Below are 22079 nucleotides of genomic sequence, written 5' to 3'. Positions count from 1 at the left end.
ACAGGTTTAACAAAGACAGGTTTAACAAAGACAGGTTTGACAAAGACAGGTTTGACAGAGACAGGTTTAACAAAGACAGGTTTGACAAAGACAGGTTTGACAGACAGGTTTGACAAAGACAGGTTTAACAGAGACAGGTTTGACAGACAGGTTTGACAGACAGGTTTGACAAAGACAGGTTTAACAGAGACAGGTTTGACAGACAGGTTTGACAGAGACAGGTTTGACAAAGACAGGTTTGACAAAGACAGGTTTGACAAAGACAGGTTTGACAAAGACAGGTTTAACAAAGACAGGTTTAACAAAGACAGGTTTAAACAGAGACAGGTTTAACAAAGACAGGTTTGACAAAGACAGGTTTGACAGAGACAGGTTTGACAAAGACAGGTTTAACAAAGACAGGTTTGACAGAGACAGATTTAACAAAGACAGGTTTGACAAAGACAGGTTTGACAGACAGGTTTGACAAAGACAGGTTTGACAGACAGGTTTGACAGAGACAGGTTTGACAAAGACAGGTTTAACAAAGACAGGTTTAACAAAGACAGGTTTAACAAAGACAGGTTTAACAGAGACAGGTTTAACAGAGACAGGTTTAACAGAGACAGGTTTGACAAAGACAGGTTTAACAAAGACAGGTTTGACAAAGACAGGTTTGACAGAGACAGGTTTAACAGAGACAGGTTTGACAGAGACAGGTTTAACAAAGACAGGTTAGACAAAGACAGGTTTAACAAAGACAGGTTTGACAAAGACAGGTTTAACAAAGACAGGTTTAACAAAGACAGGTTTAACAAAGACAGGTTTGACAAAGACAGGTTTGACAAAGACAGGTTTGACAAAGACAGGTTTGACAAAGACAGGTTAGACAAAGACAGGTTTGACAAAGACAGGTTTAACAAAGACAGGTTTGACAAAGACAGGTTTGACAAAGACAGGTTTAACAGAGACAGGTTTGACAGAGACAGGTTTAACAAAGACAGGTTTGACAAAGACAGGTTTAACAGAGACAGGTTTAACAGAGACAGGTTTAAACAGAGACAGGTTTAACAGAGACAGGTTTGACAAAGACAGGTTTAACAAAGACAGGTTTAACAGAGACAGGTTTGACAAAGACAGGTTTGACAAAGACAGGTTTGACAGAGACAGGTTTAACAGAGACAGGTTTGACAAAGACAGGTTTAACAAAGACAGGTTTGACAAAGACAGGTTTAAACAGAGACAGGTTTGACAGAGACAGGTTTAAACAGAGACAGGTTTAACAGAGACAGGTTTGACAAAGACAGGTTTGACAAAGACAGGTTTAACAGAGACAGGTTTGACAGACAGGTTTGACAAAGACAAGTTTGACAAAGACAGGTTTGACAAAGACTGGTTTAACAAAGACAGGTTTGACAGAGACAGGTTTGACAAAGACAGGTTTAACAGAGACAGGTTTAAACAGAGACAGGTTTGACAGAGACAGGTTTAACAGAGACAGGTTTAACAGAGACAGGTTTAAACAAAGACAGGTTTGACAGAGACAGGTTTAACAGAGACAGGTTTAACAAAGACAGGTTTGACAAAGACAGGTTTGACAAAGACAGGTTTGACAAAGACAGGTTTGACAAAGACAGGTTTGACAAAGACAGGTTTGACAAAGACAGGTTTAACAAAGACAGGTTTAACAAAGACAGGTTTAACAAAGACAGGTTTAACAAAGACAGGTTTGACAAAGACAGGTTAAACAAAGACAGGTTTGACAAAAACAGGTTTGACAAAGACAGGTTTGACAAAGACAGGTTAAACAGAGACAGGTTTGACACAGACAGGTTTGACAAAGACAGGTTTAACAAAGACAGGTTTTAGGGTGGAAAGACACACACACACCCCTCCACCGCCACCCCTCCCCTCGTCCTACGTACGAAGGCGGCGTGTCTCCCCCTCAGGCGGCCCGTGCACTGCTGCCTCCAGGGTCTCCACACCAGGAAGCCCAGCAGGTACAGGACGAACATGGAGGTCTTGGTGAAGGTGCTGAAAAAAGGCTTGTTGTAGTCCTGCCGCTTGAAGATGTACTGAGGGTAAAAACACCAGAGGAGAGAGGTTCCTATTAGGGGGAGGCTTCCCGGTACCACAGTAACCCATTCTCTATTCAGGGGTCCCACACCTTCTGAAACATCAAATTCAAGCACCTTTCAAGGACTTTCAAGACTCAATTCCCTCAAATTCAAGGACCCAACTCGGCATAGTTTGAGACAGATGTAGATGAGAATTTATATAATAGGAACTATCCGCTCACAGATAACAATTAAAAAGAGAGGCTTGAATGTGTGAACACTAGATGGTCTCTTGCCTTCTCTACCACAGCACAGCAAAACAATAAAAAGTAAAACATTAAAGTAAAACATTTTTGAATATATATATTCTTTTTTTAGAGAGAGAGAGAGAGAGAGAGAGAGAGAGAGAGAGAGAGAGAGAGAGAGAGAGAGAGAGAGAGGGGGGGGGAATTCAAGCACTTTCAACGACCCATGCCTATTTTCAAAAACTTTTAAGACTTTTTTTTTCTCTCAAATTCACAAACTTTCAAGGATTTCAAGGACCTGTGGGAACCCTGTCTATTAGAAGGGAGTCACACAATCTGGATCAAGGTGTTCGTTTGTTTCGTGTTCACTCGTTTCGTGTTCACTCGGCCAAGCTTTTTTTGAACGGAGCTCACCTGACGATAAGCAGAGCACAACCGCCAGGTCGCATCGCACCTCTAGGCCCTGATCTAGGATCCGCTCAACTGCCCGAATCCTCACCTTTAACCAATAAGGCGCGACATGAAACTGACCCGAGATCAGCCAGTCGTTGTCGTCTGTAAAGGTGAGCTGTCGTCTGAGGCGCTGTCTGAACGTGGGGTGCTAAGTATGGACGTTGAAAACGCAGACCCTTTAGGTCTTTTACGCGTTTACAGGGCTCGACCCGAAACCTCTCTGTTCTGGCCTGGACGTGCTCCGTTCGCGCTGTCCTCTCTCCGGCCCTGTTTTCAAGCAGCTCTGGCTGGACGGATGCGTCAACCGGGCCGGCCCGGTAACATGCTCGGCTCGGCTCAGTTTTGGGTTCTGTGAATGTGTGAGTTAGGGTAGCGGTGACTTACGGAGGTGAGCTCTGAGGAGGCCACCCAGATGACGTCCACCAGGAGCAGGATGACCACCCCCAGGGCCATGCGCCTCCGCTGGGCCGCCGAGCTGGCCTGGGACCCCCCCATCCGGTTCATGATGAACACCCACACCATCTGGACACTGAGGGAGGAGGGGGGAGAGACACATGTACGCACACACGCACGCACACACACACACACACACAGAGGCGCACACACACACACGCACGTAAGATTTCTCTTGTGTCCCCAGCCTTTCCCACCACACCACATAAACACAACTCACATTCTCTCCAACAACAAGTCTTTAAGTAAAAACATAGGTTAGTGTGTTACCTATACGGAAGGATTAATAAGGATAAGGATTATAAGTACTCATTCCATGCCATACATAAAATGAGCCTGTCCTCTGATTTTCCTGTACCTGTATGGGTCCGTTGAAGGATTCTTTTGTCAGACACTCCGCCTGGTCTCTTCAGGCGGGCGGGCGGGCGGAAGTCCAGAACAGTTTGTCTGTTCTCTTTTCCCTGATAGAGACCTACGGGTAGAAACATTGTTATAATAAACGGGACACACTTTGGAGCACATATTGCAGTGTGCAGAGTCTTGTTTTCCCTTTCTTTACAGCGTCACGAGGCAGATTACGACACAGGTTGCAAATTTCGCGTAAGTTTGAGAAACCTTCCGACAATTTCCCAAGTTGTCTCCCGCTTTCCAACGTTGGAAGTTATCGGAAGGTTTCCCAAACTTACGGGAAGTTTGCAACCCTGACTATGTTGTTCAAAGTGTTGTTCAAAAGCAGCAGCCCTAACCAACAGTTCTCGCACAACCTACTATCATTTCACCTGGTACCATACAACCTCCTATCATTTCACCTGGTTACATACAACCTCCTATCATTTCACCTGGTTACATACAACCTCCTATCATTTCACCTGGTTACACAACACTGAACGTTGGTGGGGTGAAACTCCAGACACACACGACACGGAAATGGTGCTCTTGTTCTCGACAGGTTTACAACACGGGCTGGTGTATAGTAGGCTATAGCTAGAAGCAGGTTATCATGGGGCTGGTGTATAGTATAGTTAGAAGCAGGTTATCATGGGGCTGGTGTATAGTATAGTTAGAAGCAGGTTATCATGGGGATGGTGTATAGTATAGCTAGAAGCAGGTTATCATGTGTGTGTCAGTGTAGAGTAAATATTAGCCGTACCAGGTATGTGGACCCTCAAAAGGCACGTTGGTAAGATAACTCCTGGTCCTGTCCCAGCCCTGGCCTTGCCTGGTACTGTCCCAGTCTAAAATAGGTTAGTCCTGGTCCTGTCCCAGTCCAAAGCAGGTTACTTCAGTCCTGTCCCAGTCCAAAGCAGGTTACTTCAGTCCTGTCCCAGTCCAAAGCAGGTTACTTCAGTCCTGTCCCAGTCCAAAGCAGGTTACTTCAGTCCTGTCCCAGTCCAAAGCAGGTTACTTCAGTCCTGTCCCAGTCCAGATGAGGTTAGTCCTGGTCCTGTCCCGGTCCAGATGAGGTTAGTCCTGGTCCTGTCCCGGTTTCAGCCTGCTCCGGGTGTTGCGGTGGCAGACCCCTTCAAAGGGCAAAAGGACCAGCATGGGTCTTCACTGACACCTGCAACGCACAGAAAGCAGGTCAAATAGCACTACAGGTAGACTCGTCTCACAGGTAGACTCCTAACAGACTACTGTTATCCACGGTAAGAGGGGTCATGGTCGGATCCAAGGAGGGGCCCGAGGTGGCAGCTGCCACCCCTAAAAAAGGCCTTGCTAGTTGCCACCGTATTTGCGGGCACAGTTTTTCCACGTTAAAGTTGATTAAAAATGTTTTACCTGCGCTCCACAATGACAAATGATGGACTGAAGTTTAGCTGTGCTCAGCATTGAAAGTGAAAGAGCAAAGGCACTAGATTTAGATGCGTTTGTAAAACGTTTTGCTTGCCAACACAACAACCACCGACTTAAGTTGGTCTGAAGACCTCAGATGAGGTGATGGTGTGTGGGACTGAGGGGTATTGGAAATATTATAATTCCAAACTAATTGTGGCTGTATGGATGGGTGGGGTGTGGGGCTAAGGGGTGTAGGATAGTTTCATGTAATGATTGTGTAAATATTGTAATTCCAACCTAATTGTGGGTGGGTTAGTGGATGTCGCTAAGGGTGTAGGATATTGTGTAATGATTGTGTATTATAATTCCAAACTATTCCAAACTGTGGGTGGGTGTGTGTGTGAAAGGGTTGGCTAAAGGGTATAGGACAGGATTAGGGATGCACAATATTATCGGCCCGATATTGGGAAATTAATGTTATTAAATATTTATCGGTTTTATTACATTTTAGCCGATATAGAGCCGATAATATGAAGCCGGAAATATTTCCGGTTCCGGTTGTCGCGCTCATGATGCTGCGCCTGCGACGCGAATCTATCGGCATTAGTCAAATATATGCTCACATCCGGTCATCCGCTCACTGCTCTCCATCAAAAATGGCACATCCATCAATAATATTACATAATAACAACTGCTCTGATTAGATTGCTTAGATTGTTTAATACATCAACGGGGGTGAAAGCGAGATGAACTCAGCGCAGGTATCATGCTTCCTCCATTGAACGGAAAGTCCTATCTATTCCATTCAAAGTGTTTTAGCCTTCCCCCTTTCCACTGGTAATAAGGAATTGGCAAGAATAGATCGATATAAATAGATCAACATAATGCAGCACTATCATGCACAGATCAGCCTTAAAACATGTAACGTTAGATATATCGATGTATTTCTACGGAAAGGCTGACTAACGCGGGGCTCATACAATCTCCACGTTTGTTATAGATAAGAGTGCTCCGGTGTCTTGCTGGTAGTCAAATATATGTATGTATATATACAGCATATGGATGTTACGTGCCTGTTACCTGCCGCTTTCAGTTCTAGTAGTTTAGATCTTGCAACCAGGGAAACACTGACATGTGTTAAAGGGAGCAAGACGCGAATCTACCGGCATTTGACTCATGAGTGAACGGCGAAAATGGCTGGACGGCACAGCTTGGGATTCCATTGAAGTTACAGGGAACTATGTGTGAAAGAGGCTTAAATGTTGAAATAACAGTAATACAATGTTCATTGATAAAATGACATAAGGGATGGAAAGGGGAGATGGCAGTTCTAGAAGGGGGATGATGAAGCGCGCTGGACTGAGGAACAGCATAGGCACAGTACATCGTCATAATAGCGATTTTTTTTTGGTTATGCTTGTTTATTATATCTGTTCTCATATCGGTTCTCATATCGGTTATCGGCCACGAGAAGCGGGTAAACATCGGTTATCGGTATGAGTTGGACAAAATGCATATCGTGCATCCCTAGATAGGATGCGTAATATGTGTGGATTGGGTGGATATTTGGTGGTTGTTAATGGATAATCACGCAATATTGATTAATTTTTGCTGTGAAATGATGGCCTAATTGTGATTCTTGTGTGTTTGAAAAAGTTTCTTTGTTGATTTATTGAGTATGTGTGGAACTGAGGGGTATAGGATAGTGTAAATATGATAATTCCAAACTAATAATGGGTTTGTGAATGAGAGGGGTAGTGGTGTGGGGCTAGGCTAAGGGGTGTAGGATAGTTACGTGTAATAACAGTGTATTACAGTATATTTCAAAAGTAATTAGGGATGCTCCGATTTATCGGCCACCGATTTAAATCGGCCGATTTCACTCCAAATGACTCGATCGGTGATCGGCAAAAATGGCCGATCGCAAAAACCGTTTTTTTTTTTTTTTTTTTTTTTCCTTTTCCTGGGGAAGACAGATAACTGAACAGAAAACATAGGAGGACGTAACAGAATGTAAACCATGAAGGCCACGTTTATGATGTCTTTTATACAGCCATATCACTGACTTGGGCTTCAGGCCCTAACTGGGTGATAGGCCAGACTTTTACTATGCCATAAAAATGGGTCTGCGTTTGCTTGGTGCCTAATGGATCAAAACTTTTGTCTAAAAAGCAAAAAATATGTAGGCTATCCAGTCAGTAGGCCTACAGTTATGTATGTTAAAAAAAATCGGTATCGGTATCGGTTGATCTTGAGGAAAAAATCGGTGATCGGTATCGGCCCCAAAAATCCAGATCGGAGCATCCCTAAAAGTAATTGTGGGTGGGTGAATGGGTGGTGTGGGGCTAAAGGGCATCGGATAGTTCAAACTTAAATGATGGTAGATGTTTGACTGCCTCCCCCTGCCCCGCATGAGAATTCCTTTGCCACCCCTCGGCACCCCATTTAAAACATCTGTAACCGCCACTGAGAGGGGGGCATTCCTAAATGCCTTTCCTTACAGATCTTAAAGGGAGGATCGGAGGAGGGGGGGGTGTGTCTCTCTCTCTCTCTCTCTCTCTCTCTCTCTCTCTCTCTCTCTCTCTCTCTCTCTCTCTCTCACACACACACACTCTCTCTCTCTCTCTCTCTCTCTCACACACACACACACACACACACACACACACTCTCTCTCTCACTCACACTCACACTCTCACACTCACACACACACACACACACACACACACACACACACACACACACACACGAATTAACTCTTTGTTCATTGTGTTTACCCTGGCTTAGCAAGTCGTGGGTTAACCCATGATGCCTGCCTGCAGATAGTAAACTGGCGACTAGATGCCCTTTATTTCATAATAAATCACAGATCATGTTGCTATCTCACGAGTTAGATCGATCAATAATTCATCCCAGGTCAGGGCACAACGTTAGACAGAGGCTGGCTAGCAGCTCTCTACAGGTAGTAGGCTATGTCCTTGTCTGCATGTGTGTGATGGTCTAACATGGATCGCTGCTGTGATGGTCTGATCACTACATGGCTCTACAGAAGGCTGGGGATCTAAGCATCTCACACAGAGGAGCCAGCATGTTGTCCATGTCTGTCACTCACGTCAGCTAGCCAAACTAGCTAAGTATGTCGAAGTTCACTTGACCAGCTATATCAACAACAAACTACTCGTGTTTACCTTGATGATCAGTAGATCTCGTTTGGTCGGACGCGAGCGTCGCTACTTCGTGTTTGCAGAAGCATTAAAAACACCTGGTTCATCGAACATCCACATTTACGATCAGATCTAATCTCTGAGTGATCAGGTTGTAAACATTAGCACTCCTCTTCGCTGCTTCCTGCTCAGGTGACTTCACTTTAGAACTGTCATTTGAGAACCGCCGCTTAGGCTTGTGGGGGATGTAGTCTTTATTCACGCCGAGTAGCATTTGCCCCCAACATATTTACCGTACTGATAAACTACATTATCCGTTAAGCAATACTAGTGTGGGGTTTGGTGTGAACAACAGCGAGCCATGCCCTTTGGAAAGAGCCATAAAACATGAAGGCTATCAGCACTGAACACATGAATCAGTGCACATTACCTGAGTAGTTATGTAAACTACTAAATGTTGCTCTCATCAACATTGATTTTGTTATAGCAAATTGATTCATGTTGTAAGAAGACTTTGCATAGACTCTTGAATTATGGAGTCATGGAATAATTTATGTAGTTAATCTTAATGACAACCTGTCAAAGGGACGACGGGCAAGCAGTCCTTTCATAATCATACGTATTTCATTATTAAGGCAAAGAGTTTTTCCTGACCACATCTATTCATTCAATATTTGGCAATCGATCAATCAATCAAAAATAAATAAAAATTAATTAATTAAACTAATTGCCCATTTCTACCTCCACCAGCCTCCTCTGCTGCTGACCCGATGCTCCCCAATGTGCTCTTGTGTGTGTGTGTGTGTGTGTGTGTGTGTGTGTGTGTGTGTGTGTGTGTGTGTGTGTGTGTGTGCGCGTGTGTGTGTGTGTGTCTGTGTGTGTGTGTGTGTGTGTGTGTGTGTGTGTGTGTGTGTGTGTGTGTGTCTGTGCACAACACATACAGTTCCTTATACAATCCATTCATGCTTATTGTTTACATACAGAAGTTCCAAGCTTGTTATTTTCTCCTCAGTTCCACTTTGATTCCTAGAGATCGTGTCTCTTATCAGATTGTCAAGCTCCACTTTCTAGGAATGCAGTAGCCTACTGTATAGGCCATCCTCACAAATGAATGCATCTCTTTGACCTTGTATTATCCATCTGCTGCAGTGGAGGCTGAAATCGGAGGCAAACCTGTTTGTCCTGTGTCCCAAACTGACATCAATAATGTCCAACCATCCATCCATTTCCATCAGTGACCCCGACAACTTCATTGCGAGCTATGCCAACAAATAATAATGACATCCAATTGTATAGTAATTGCCTACACAAATAACCCAGAATACTGCAATATGGGTTACAGATGCAATACAAAGACATTGTTTGTCTTCATAGATCATACAAAATAAAAATGTGTGTGTGTTAATTAATTAATTAATGTTGCCATTTAGCAGACGCTTTTAATCCAAAGCGATTTACAATTACGAATTACAGGGACATTCCCCCTGGAGTAACTGAGGGCTAAGTGCCTTACTCAAGGGCACAGTAGTGGTGTGGTTTCAGGCGGGATTTGAACTCACAACCTTCCGATCACAAGTCCAACTCACTATCCACTAGACCACCACTACCCCAACAAGACCACCACTACCACTAAAAGGCGTTGTGTGTGTCTTGTCTATCAAATCATAGAGGCTAGTTAGATAGATGCACCCCAATTTGAAATCAGGGGAGACCTCTCATGGTGTTCTGACCCCAGGTTTTTGGAAACGCTGCACTCCTCTCTTATGGAGGACCAAGTCTGTCAAAATTAACAATAAATAAATAAATATAGAAATGTATTTCGTTATACTGTGTGTATTCATTCATTTATTTGTTCATACATACATTCATTTATGTATCTATATATTTATTGTTAATTTTGACAGACTTGGTCCTCCATACTCTCTCTATCTCTGCTGATGATGGACACAGGAGGCCACGCCGCCGGGATGACTGACAGCTGAGGAGAGGAGGAGAGGGGGGCTGGGCCTGTGTCGCTCCCCGGTCGACAGTCAGCCATCTTGCCTTTCCTGCCTTGCCTGCCTGCCCAGACCAGAGTGCGGAAGTAGAAACTGTACTGTGCGGGTTTCCCTGTGTGGACCGTGGTTTGCCAGATCCTCCACATCCCCGACACAGAGACACAGACTGTTTCTCCATTTACACGCAACAGATCGGATCGATCATCAGAAGCGCGAGGAGAGATGGCAGGACGGTTACCGGCGTGTGTGGTGGACTGCGGGACAGGGTAAGGGCTGTGAGAACCAGACCGCCTTTACAGACAGACAGACAGACAGACAGGGGCACCGAGATTTAGGGTGTCACCGAGGCGAGCGGTCTGGCTGTCAGCTACTGGGTGTGTGTGTGTGTTGTGTGTGTTGTGTGTGTGTGTGTGTGTGTGTGTGTGTGTGTGTGTGTGTGTGTGTGTGTGTGTGTGTGTGTGTGTGTGTTGTGTGTGTGTGTGTGTGTGTGTGTGTGTGTTGTGTGTGTTGTGTGTGTGTGTGTGTGTGTGTGTGTGTGTGTGTGTGTGTGTGTGCTAGCTGGTTTAGCCTGCTCACAAATAGCACCATTGTAACCTCTGATCGCCCATCCTTACACACTAAACGGGATATAATAAACCATGTTGTTTGTCCGCGAGGAGCGATGGCGCTCGGGAGTCTCGTATGCATGAAACAGCATGGGTGTGACGCCATGCATTGTAGACATTTAATAGCCATGCATAAACGTGCTATTTGCTTTGATTTCATCATCAGAAAATGTTCTGATCTTCCTGTCGAAACCATTGCAATCAATGCAAGAATCGACCAATGCAATAGGCTTTCGCAAGCAACCAAGTCATGATCACCGGTGTATTTGTGACAGTCTGAATGGGAATCGCATATGCATTTATTGTACAGATGCATTGTTTTGGTAACTAACTGTTATGCAGTTGAGAAGTGTTTCTTTGCACACAAGCTCAGTCTATCCTCCCGGCTCTGAGCACAGCCACTTCCTACACTGTCACACACACTTCCTCATTCACGCTTTCTGCTCCATATATGGTCGTTTTTTTCGGCATCCGAACATGTTTTTTTTTTTAAGTTCTCTAATTTCTCCCAAATGCATCCGACGGCTGGTTTCCCCCCCGCTTAACCCATTTGATCATCATAACTCAAACGGAATATTAGGAGGCGCGATGTGGAAAAAGATGTGCCAAGTTTGACAGATAGACATCACTGTTTTTGCGATGCATTGATTGTGCATACTTCCGCTTGTCATCTGCACACAGATGAATGTCAATATCTCGTGACGTTAGAATGATAAGGTTCTATCTCCATTTTTGTCAAAATTGAGTTTTTGCCTGTGTGGTGTTATTTTTAAAATGTTTACATTTTTGAGTTAGTAATTCATAAAATACAAAGGTTCCATCTCACAAAACATAATGGAATGTAAAAACTTTGACGCTCAATATCTCTGAACTACCCTAAACGGAGATAGAACCTTATCATTCTAAGCTCACGATTTGACAGCCTAACAGACGGGACAAATATGATTGAAACATCCCTTCATAATGAACTGTAGTGCACCATATCCCAGTATATCCTGTGATCTATGGACTACATATAATGTTACGTTGAATTAAACCGGTGGTCATGATGCTTTGTGCCTTTCTAAATGTCTAATGTGTGGTTGTGACTCAGGCTCTGTTCCTCTTTCCTATTGGAGCCCGGCGTGGTGTAGCCTATATACAGAATAGTATCTGATGCTGTGTGTAGGCCAGTTAGTTCTGCTCTGTTGGGGTAAGATGGAGCTATGCAGTGTTGTATGCATGTAGGGACAGGAACTCTTCTTTTCTTATGCTGCTACATACCTCTCTCCACTTATCCCCCATCCCTTTGGGCTATTAGCGTGTGTGTGTGTGTGTGTGTGTGTGTGTGTGTGTGTGTGTGTGTGTGTGTGTGTGTGTGTTTGTCTGTGCCTGCCTGCCTGCCCGAGGAAGAGGAAGGGAAAGCTGAACAGCCGATACAAGCACACCACACACAAGCTAAGAGCAGATGTCATCAACTGCTGAGAGTAGTGAACAGGAACAGAGGCGTTGAACAGCAGTTCAGTACTGTGTGAGTGTGTGTATGTCTCTCTCTCTCTCTCTCTCTCTCTCTCTCTCTCTCTCTCTCTCTCTCTCTCTCTCTGTGTGCTAGCAGAACTGAGCCGAGAGCAGTACACCACTCACATGAGTCACCCTCACTACGGCCCTGAATGTGTGAAACCTCCACATCCTTTTACCTCAAGCACACAAGTGGGACGCTATTATTAGTGTAGCGCTTTCTCCACAGTCCGACTCAACTGCAGAGGAGCTGTCGGGGCTAAATCTGGCCAAACTGCTGTCAGTGTGAGAGGAGGAGCGGCGGCTACGGTGACAGCAGGAGAGGTGTTGATACCGTTCCGCATTACAATGAGCCCCGTCCTCCGATTCCTACCTCCATCAGCCTCCCCCTGGGTGTAAGGGCCTTTGTATTGTCATAGCCTACGCTACTCATATCTGTACTCATATCTACTCATATCTAATCATTCATAGAGCACTTCTAGGCCTATATGAAGTTGTTATTTTGCTGGGGTCAGTTCTGGAGCATAACCCCCCTGAGAGATTTAGGTGTAGCTTTGGTTTGGTACGTTTGGTTACCTGCCACCTCAGGCCAAATGCTGAGCCACCTCAGGCCAAATGTATGAGTCATTGTTCCTCTAATCTTGCGCAGTCAAGAGTTTAGTGTCCGTACTTTAGGCTGCAATCGCTACGTAAACATAGGCTACCAGGCGGGTTGGGCACACCTGGATCGACAGGAGTGGTTGGTAGGAGAGGACAACAGGGGGTGGGGTTTAGGGGGGTAGGAGCTGGGGTCTGGTTTGGAATGCAACCTTACGAGGATGTCCACAGGTAGGTAGGGGTGCGGTGCAACAAGCATGTCGAGGCTACGTGGTGGGCTAGAGGGGTAGTGGCTAGAGTCTGGTTTGGTATACCGCCCCTCCTGCGCGGTGTCCACTGGTTGGTAGAGAGGGGTGTGTGTGTGGGTGTGTGTGTATGTGTGTGTGTGTGTGTGTGTGTGTGTGTGCAACAGGCATGTTGTGGCAGGAGAAGATATGAGGAGGTTTGGGAGGAGGTCTCAGACAAGCTAGGACTGTTCTCAGGAATGAAGCTCGGCCCAGGCTATGTCTGTTATGTTCAGAATGAAGCTCGGCCCAGGCTATGTCTGTTATGTTCGGTTCACTAGCCGCCTACTACTACTACGTTTACATTTACATTTTTGGCATTTAGCAGACGCCTTATTCCAAAGCGACTTACAATCAATACATTTGACTAAGCAAGTGAATCATCAATCCACCAGTCGTAGCAGGAAGAGTAATCTAGCTCAGGCCTGGCAGTCTCAGTGATAGAAGGAAACGTTTTTTGTAGACACTGGAGAACAGAGCAACAGTACAAGGGGGGCAGTAGAAGTCATAGGGGACACTGTAATGGGGAAAAGCGGGTGTCTCAGGAGACGCAGTGCTGGGGGGTAGTAGATGTCTCAGGAGGAGCAGTTATTACTACTACTACTACTGCTACTACTGCTACTACTGCTACTACTGCTACTACTACTACTACTACTACTACTACTACTACTACTACTACTACTACTACTACTACTACTACTACTACTACTACCACTACTACTGCTACTACTATGACTGCTGCTACTACTACTAGTTACTACTACTACCGGTACTAGTTACTACTACTACTACTACCACTACTACTACTACTACTACTACTGCTACTGCTACTGCTACTGCTACTGCTACTGCTACTGCTACTGCTGCTGCTGCTGCTGCTACTACTACGACTACTGCTACTACTGCTACGACTGCTGCTACTACTACTACTACTACTACTACTACTAGTTACTACTACTACTACTGCTACTACTAGGCCTATTACTACTACTACTGTACTATTCCTACTACTAGTTACTACTACTACCGCTACTACTACTCTTACTGTTACTATGCTACTACTGTTATTACTACTACACACTGAGCTGCTTCACTGCTTATTGTGAATGTTCCACTTCAGCCAAACGAATAGCCTTGTGATAAAGACATTGGAATGTAATGTAGACCTACCTATCCAGGGGAGGCTGGTGGAGGTAGAAATTGGAGGACGGGCTCATAGTTATGTATAATACAGGATATGTGATGATATCAAACACACGCATGAGTGATACCATTCCTTCCAACTCCACTCACTGACCACTTTACTAGGAACACCTGTATACCTGTCAACAGTCCAAGCTGGTGGAGGTGGTGGAATGGTGGAGGTGGTGTCATGGTGTGGGGAATGTTTTCTTGGTACACGTTGGGCCTGTTAATACCTATCAATCATCGCTTGAATGCCCCAGCCTATTTGAGTATTGTTGCTGACCATGTGCATCCCTTCATGGCCACAATGTACCCATCCATCTTCTAATGGCTATGATAATGCACCATGTCACAAAGCAAAAGTCGTCTCAAACTGGTTTCATCAACATGACAATGAGCCTTCCCCATCACCGGATCTGAATCCAATAGAACACCTTTGGGATGTGGTAGAACAGGAGATTCACAGCTTGAAAATGCACCTGAAGAATCTGCAGGAATTGCGTGATGCAATCATGTCATCGTGGACCAGAATCTCAAAGGAATCTTCCAATATCTTGTGGAATCAATGCCACAAAGAATCCAATGAGAGGGCTGGCACCTTGCATGGTAGCTTGCCGCCGTTGGTGTGTGAATGTGTGTGAATGGGTGAATGAGAGGCCGTTGTAAAGCGCTGGAATAAGGCGCTATATAAGTCAGTCCATTTCAGAATGGAGGCCGTTTTAAGAGCAAAGGGAGGCCCTATCCAAAATTAGCGTAGTGTTCCTAATAAAGTATTTCAGTGAGTGTATATTCCATTCCATGCATTACAATGAGCCTGTCTACCTCCACCAGCCTCCCCTGCTTGTGTTTCTCTTCTATATGCCTTTAGGAGTAGGCTACTGTTTGTCTAAGAGATATTGTTTTAGCATGTGACAGCAGCTGGTGAAAGCAGGAACAAGTCGGCAACCGACCAAATGTTCAGACTTCTATTCTGAAAATGTTAAATAAATGTCAACGTTGCAATGCAATGGATTCGGTGTGTAATCCCCACTACTACCTAGTTAGTGTAGAGTAGTGGGGGATCACTCACCGAATCCATTGCATTGCAATGTTTTGGCTTGACTAGCAAGCGTGTCATTGATTTTCAACAACGTTGAAGTTTATTTATTTTTCTGAATAAAAGTCTGAACATTTTGATCGGTTGCCGACTTGTTCGTGGGTCATGGACGTTAAAGGCTGCGGCCTGCTGTTATGACTTCCTCTTCCCTCCTCTCCTCTATAAATAGCCTGGCTCTCCTCACCCCTCAGAGAGGCTGGCGTGGCTTCTGGCTGAAGGGTAGTCTGTTCTGCCCACAGCAGTGGAGGCTGGTGGAGGTGGACATCATTGTAATGCGTGGTGGAATGGAATGAGGAACGGTAACCCACACGTGACTCACTGTCACTGCTTCAACAGTGTCCTATGGCCCTGCTTGAATACTTTCAACATGCGTGTCCCCCCCCCCTTTCATGAGTAAAGAAATCATAGATTCTAAGGTGATTAGACTGGTCAAATCAAGCTTACCACTGTGTTGGTTCCACCCATCCAGTCTAGTGAGATGAGTGATTTATTTGAGGGTGAATGGGAGGGAGGGAGGGAGGGAGGGAGGGAGGCAGGCAGGCAGGCTGGCAGGGAGGATGCATCTTAAAGAGTATTCCAACAGGGCCATCAGTCCCCCAGGCCCAGAGCAGGAAGTAGTGGAGAGCGCTGAGAGAGAGAGAGAGGCCACATCTGGCTAGCATGTGGCTAGCCTAGCTAAGCAGCAGCACTTCATAAAGGGATCCAGGAATGTCTGGGTCATAAACCTTATAGACTAGGCTAGCCTTTGAAGCTATGGTACCAAAGGTCCACTGTTAGGTCTATGTGGGGATAACGACTGGAAGTATAGTCTAGGCCCCCAAAAATACTGTGTGTGTGTGTGTGTGTGGTACGCCATGTTTAATTGCCACCTTCATGCTTACGTTATTAGAGGGTGATTACATTGTTATTAGAGAGAGAGACTCTCAGTGTTTCCTCCAGGATTTTTCACATTAGTGGCGGAGCGGTTGTCTTTCGCGCATTTTTTTTCCGCGTGCACGCGCATAAAACGCGCACTGGCGCTCAAAACAAAGACGTAGTTTCACCAAAAACTAGAGGGTGGCAACAATTATAATTTCTTAAATAGCGGTTAAGTCATTAAAGCCGAGCAGGTGATTGTATATAGAAGGTGATCAAATACCAATATATCCTACAGCTGCAGCGGAACATGCGGAACATGCGGAACGCGCATTACACACACACAGAAAGATCAATACGAAGTAGGCCTACATGAGAGTACACGCACAAAACCGGCTAACGTTACTCATTAACTGTTTACACAAGTAAAATCACAGTGTGACAGTCAGATGGAGCATTCGGTAAACAACAACAGAAAGGTAATGCTATCAGTTGAGTTAAAGAAAACCAACTCTTACCTTTGAGGACACCAACATGAGACCTGCTTACCCGTACCTCCGCCGTTCTGTTCGTGGTGATTTTAGAGCCAATAGATTATTTTTGCCCCGCGCTTATTGCTATGAATAGTTCGAAGCTAGGTGCTTGCACGTTAGGTGCGAGAATGCTCGGTTAACCCATTAGCGGGAACATTATTTGTTTCACAAAATAGGCTGATTTAATTGAAGATGAACATCAGAGACATACATTACGAATGTTCATTTAAAATACTCTATACTGAGCACTGGTATAAGAACATGAACCAGAGAACAGCAGTAAATGCAATAACCCACAGTCGTCGCTGATGATGTTGCATTTTCGATTAGGATACGGGATTAAAGGCACCGGCGACGGGCTAAAAGAGAAATCCAAATGTCCCGCTAAATTCGGACCAATCACAAAACTGTTTTGAAAGCGCGTCGCCTCACGCCGCGCGCCTGTTGAGAGCGATTCAGTCTCGATTGCAGTGCGAACACAAACGACGAGGTTAATTGCAACATTGTAACATATTGTAAATAACTACGCCCTAAATCGTAACGAAATGTTGGTCTGGAAGCGGCCTAAATCTAGCTTCAATCTGCTTTTTTTCTGTTCTCCGGTCATAATAACTCGCTGCCTTTCTGCGCAGCCTGAATCAAAGTGGACTGTCTGAATCAATTAGTGGCGGAGGAAATTCATTCGTGGCGGCCCGCTGGAGAGAGAGGAAATGTTGATGGATGAATTGACAGCTTGTGTCCTCTGCTCACCGTGTCCCTTTACTGTAAACACTAACGTCGTGTTTCACTTAGACCGGTGTTTCTCAACTGGCGGGTCGCGGACTCGTTCTGAATGGGTCACGGAGTGTGTGGTAAAAAAACTAAACTAAAAAACCCTGTCTACTTTAACACTAGAGAAGCCAAAATAGTTGTAGCGTTTAGCTTTCGGATGTCCGACTTTTATTTTTGACAGACTCGCGTGAAAGATGTGCAGTAGGCTAGCAGTTGCCATGGCAACATGAACTCAGCCTGTCACTTGTCGCATTCGAGCAATATGGCGAAGCGCACATTTGATCCAGAGTGTGTAAGGGTGGATTCATACCTAGCCAATTGGTCCGAATCAGAGAGCGTGACTTAGTGACCAGGGGAAAGTGTGAATGTGGGTCTCAAAGCCAGACCAGTTGAATGTGGGTCTCAAAGTCAGACCAGTTGAATGTGGGTCTCAAAGTCAGACCAGTTGAATGTGGGTCTCAAAGCCAGACCAGTTGAGAACCACTGCCGTAATTTTGACTCAGACCCTGAAGTCAACTTTGCACTTGTTCTGAGTCCATAATATACTAGCGATGCTTCTGAGGGGGGGGGGGGGGGGTGGATGGGTTTACACAGCACTGGGTCACTCACTGTAGGAAATATGAATAGTCCCTTAGTTTCCCAAATGTTACATGAATGGCCCTTTGAATGCCCCCCCCCACCCGTCCTATTGAAGAGCAGTGTGTGTCTGTGTTTGTGTGTGTGTGTGTGTGTGTGTGCGTGTGTGCGCGCGTGCGCGCGTGTGTGGCCCCCATGCACGTCGAGCAGGAGAGAGGCTGGTGGAAAGGCTGCCAATCGGAGGACGGGCCTCATTGTCATGCACGTGTGAGCGTGTGTGTGACACCCGTCCTGCGTGGCAACAAGGCCCCGTCCTCCGACGTCTACCCACACGTCACACCGCCGGCCTCCCCTGACACGCGGCCGACCGGGACAGAACCGTGGCTTGTAAACGAGTGTGTCGTCGTGGTAACAACGTGTTTTTTCTCTTCTTGCAGATACACTAAGATCGGCTATGCCGGGAACACAGAGCCTCAGTTCATCGTTCCGTCATGTGAGTCCACCTGTTCTCAAGACTCTGTGTGTGTGTGTGTGTGTGTTGGAATAGAGTAAAAGCTGTCTCACTGTGGAAGGACTACTACCATGTCTTGACTCATCTCTCCTCTCTTCTCCCCTCTTTCATCTCCTGTCCCATCTCTCTCTCCTCTCCTCCCGTCCCTTCATTCCTCTCCTCTCCTCTCCTCTGCTCTGCTCTGCTATCTCACCTCCTCCCCTCTCCTATCATCTCATCTCCTCTCCTCTCCCCGGCTATCTCTCTTTCTCTCTCCCATCTCTCCTCTCCTCCCCCTCCCTCCCTCCCTCTCCTCCCCCTCTCCAGGTATCGCTATAAAGGAGTCTGCCAAGGTGGGTGACCAGGCGCAGAGGAGGATGATGAAGGGAGTTGACGACCTGGACTTCTTCATCGGAGACGAGGCGATAGACAAGCCCTCATACTCCACCAAGGTACCAGGTTATAGACAGGCCCTCATACTCCACCAAGGTACCAGGTTATAGACAGGCCCTCATACACCAAGTGCTCAGAACACAGTGTCTACACTCTGATCCACCCATTAGTATGTACTGGAGCTAAACCGCCACACACACACACCGAGGTGCCTGACCTGCTCCCTCTCAGACACGGTCCCACACGTCACACACACACACTCCACACCAGAGAACATCCTGAACCCTCCTTCAGACATTTATTTAAGAAAAACAGCTCTGCTCACAAACAAGACAACCTGCACAGCACAGCTCAGCCACTCAGTTTGGGGGTGGAGGGGGTAGGGGGGGGAGAACATTTACACATGGTCTGGAGACAGTCACTAACTCCCCCCCCCCCTCACATCAACCCCCCCCCCCCAGGTCTCTTCCAAACATTACACTAGTAGTAGTTCTAGTAGTAGCAGAAGTACTCGTTCTACTACCAGTAGACTAGTAACTGATGACACACACATGCTCCATTACCAGGTCTCTGAGTTAGGCCAGTATCTGGAACCAGCCTGGATGAAGTAGTTTCTGACCTCCGACTATGTTAAGGTATTAGATGTGTTCCTGTGCCAGACTGTCTGACCCCTTGCCCCTCAGAATCAGAACTTATTTTTTGTACACTTTTTGACTTTTTGGAATCTTTTGAAATCTTTGGTTCTTCAACATTGGCATTGCAGCAAGATACAAAATCACAATAATATAAATAAGTAAAGTAAGTAATAATAAAGTAATAAAGTGATGGTAGTCGTTCTACAGCGGAACCAGTCGTACTACAGTGGAATCAATAGTGCAAAATGCTGTGCAAAGTACAATAAGATGAAATGCATGCAGTAGTCAAGTCAAGTGTTCATGTAGTCGTATAATATATATGATTATTTTTTACCTTGACCTTAGTCAATCATATAATATATAGAATTGTTTTACCCTGACCCTTTTTGACCCCTGACCCTGTGTCCTCCTAGTGGCCGATACGTCACGGCATCGTGGAGGACTGGGACCTGATGGAGCGCTTCATGGAGCAGGTCATCTTCAAGTACCTGAGGGCGGAGCCAGAGGACCACTACTTCCTCTTGGTGAGACGCCATACAGGCAGCCACAGGCGCCATACGACAGGCAGACAGACAGGCAGACAGGCAGACAGACAGGCAGACAGACAGACAGACAGGCAGGCAGACAGGCAGGCAGACAGGCAGACAGACAGACAGGCAGACAGGCAGACAGGCAGACAGGCAGGCAGACAGGCAGACAGGCAGGCAGACAGGCAGACAGGCAGACAGGCAGGCAGACAGGCAGGCAGACAGTCAGACAGTCAGACAGGCAGACAGACAGTGAGACAGACAGACAGGCAGACAGGCAGGCAGACAGGCAGACAGGCAGACAGGCAGACAGGCAGACAGACAGACAGACAGTGAGACAGACAGGACAACCATCCTGGACAGTACAGGATGTCCTCCGTCCTCTCTTCCCTCCTCTCTTCCCTCCTCTCCTCTCCTCTCTTCCCTCCTCTCCTCTCCTCTCCTCCCTCCTCTCCTCCGTCCTCCACTCGCATTCCTACTGGAAGCACGTCGGAGGAGAAGATCTAGGTGTCGCCCCCCCCCCCCCCCCCCCCAGACAGACAGGCAGACAGGCAGTCAGACAGACAGTGAGACGGACAGGACAACCATCCTGGACAGTACAGGATGTCCTCCGTCCTCTCTTCCCTCCTCTCCTCTCCTCTCCTCCGTCCTCCACTCGCATTCCTACCGGAAGCACGTCGGAGGAGAAGAACTAGGTGTGTGTGTTCCCCCCTCGTAGTCCTGTATTCTCCTCCCGTGCGTTCTGAGGCCGGAGGAGAGGACGTGAGGAGTGGTGATCCTAACAAATTAGCGAAAAACAAGGCTGTTATCTCTGATGTGTCCTTCCTTATCTGCTGCTCGCGTCTCATTGGCTAGAGGGCCCGGAGGAGGAAGTGGGAGAGGAGAGGAATGTGGGATGGCAGCTGAAGGGTGTGGTCAGAATAGAATCCCCCCCCCCCGTTTGTTTGTGTGTGTGTGTGTGTGTGTGTGTGTGTGTGTGTGTGTGTGTGTGTGTGTAATGTAACGGTTGTGTATATGTGTGTGTGTGTGTGTGTGTGTGTGTGTGTGTGCAGACAGAGCCTCCTCTGAACACACCAGAGAACAGGGAGTACACGGCTGAGATCATGTTTGAGTCCTTCAACGTCCCTGGCCTCTACATCGCTGTGCAGGTAGGACCACACACACACACACACACACACACACACACACACACACACACACACACACACACTAACAATCACTATCTCTCTCCCTCTCACACACACACACAAACACACACACACACTAACAATCACTATCTCTCTCTCACACACACACACACACACACACACACACACACACACTGACCATATTTGATGATACATTATGTTATACTGTCAGTATTGCTTTCCCCCAGTGGGAATAGTTGTCATAGTGACGTTGTGAATTTGGTCACCCTGCTCTTGTGAACGTCTTCCCCTCCCCCACCCCTCCCCCCCTCCCCCCAGGCCGTACTGGCCCTGGCAGCCTCGTGGACCTCCAGACAGGTGGGGGAGAGGACCCTGACAGGCACCGTCATCGACAGTGGAGACGGAGTCACCCACGTCATCCCTGTGGTGAGTCACACACACACGTACGCTGACACACGTATACTGACAGACCCGTAGAGCTAGAACAAGGGACCACGGCCCTTCTACTCATTCTACTTCTACAGTGGTGTGCAAAGATTTGGGCACACCTGGTCAAAATGCCTTTTACCATTAATATCTAAGTGAAAAGAAGCAAACCTAACCTCTAAACGGTACGAAGTTAATGACACATTTCATCACATGTTAATTTTTGCAGTTTCAAAATAATAAAACAAGGAACAAGACCTTGTGCAAAAGTTTGGGAACCCTGTCAGCTAGTACTTTGTAACTCCTCCTCGGGCAACTATAACAGCTTGCAAATGCTTCC

The 22079-nt window shown here is 46.3% G+C and overlaps 2 protein-coding genes across 2 annotated transcripts in view; one reads left to right on the top strand and one right to left on the bottom strand.

Moving 5' to 3' along the window:
• Nucleotides 1-8236, bottom strand: part of LOC308161714 (solute carrier family 35 member F5-like) — a 31833-nt gene extending 23597 nt beyond the window's left edge. The window contains exons 1-5 of the mRNA XM_080535774.1: nucleotides 8149-8236; nucleotides 4338-4748; nucleotides 3546-3659; nucleotides 3119-3263; nucleotides 1905-2054 (exon numbers count right to left, since the gene is read on the bottom strand). Of these exons, the coding sequence (XP_080391900.1) occupies nucleotides 1905-2054; nucleotides 3119-3256 (288 nt within the window). The 5' untranslated portion in view covers nucleotides 3257-3263; nucleotides 3546-3659; nucleotides 4338-4748; nucleotides 8149-8236. The remainder of the gene's footprint in view (nucleotides 1-1904; nucleotides 2055-3118; nucleotides 3264-3545; nucleotides 3660-4337; nucleotides 4749-8148) is intronic.
• A 1979-nt stretch (nucleotides 8237-10215) lies between these two features.
• The window catches only part of LOC308162135 (actin-related protein 3-like), a 21569-nt gene continuing 9705 nt past the window's right edge, over nucleotides 10216-22079 (top strand). The window contains 6 exon segments of the mRNA XM_080536251.1: nucleotides 10216-10387; nucleotides 18558-18613; nucleotides 18938-19062; nucleotides 20052-20162; nucleotides 21218-21313; nucleotides 21632-21739. Of these exon segments, the coding sequence (XP_080392377.1) occupies nucleotides 10344-10387; nucleotides 18558-18613; nucleotides 18938-19062; nucleotides 20052-20162; nucleotides 21218-21313; nucleotides 21632-21739 (540 nt within the window). The 5' untranslated portion in view covers nucleotides 10216-10343.

Source organism: Nansenia antarctica (genome assembly GCF_963989245.1).
Source record: "Nansenia antarctica genome assembly, chromosome: 7".
In the NCBI taxonomy this organism is placed as follows: Eukaryota; Metazoa; Chordata; class Actinopteri; order Argentiniformes; family Microstomatidae; genus Nansenia; species Nansenia antarctica.
Note: the sequence above shows the minus strand (reverse complement) of the source record. Positions and strands in the feature narration are given on the sequence as shown.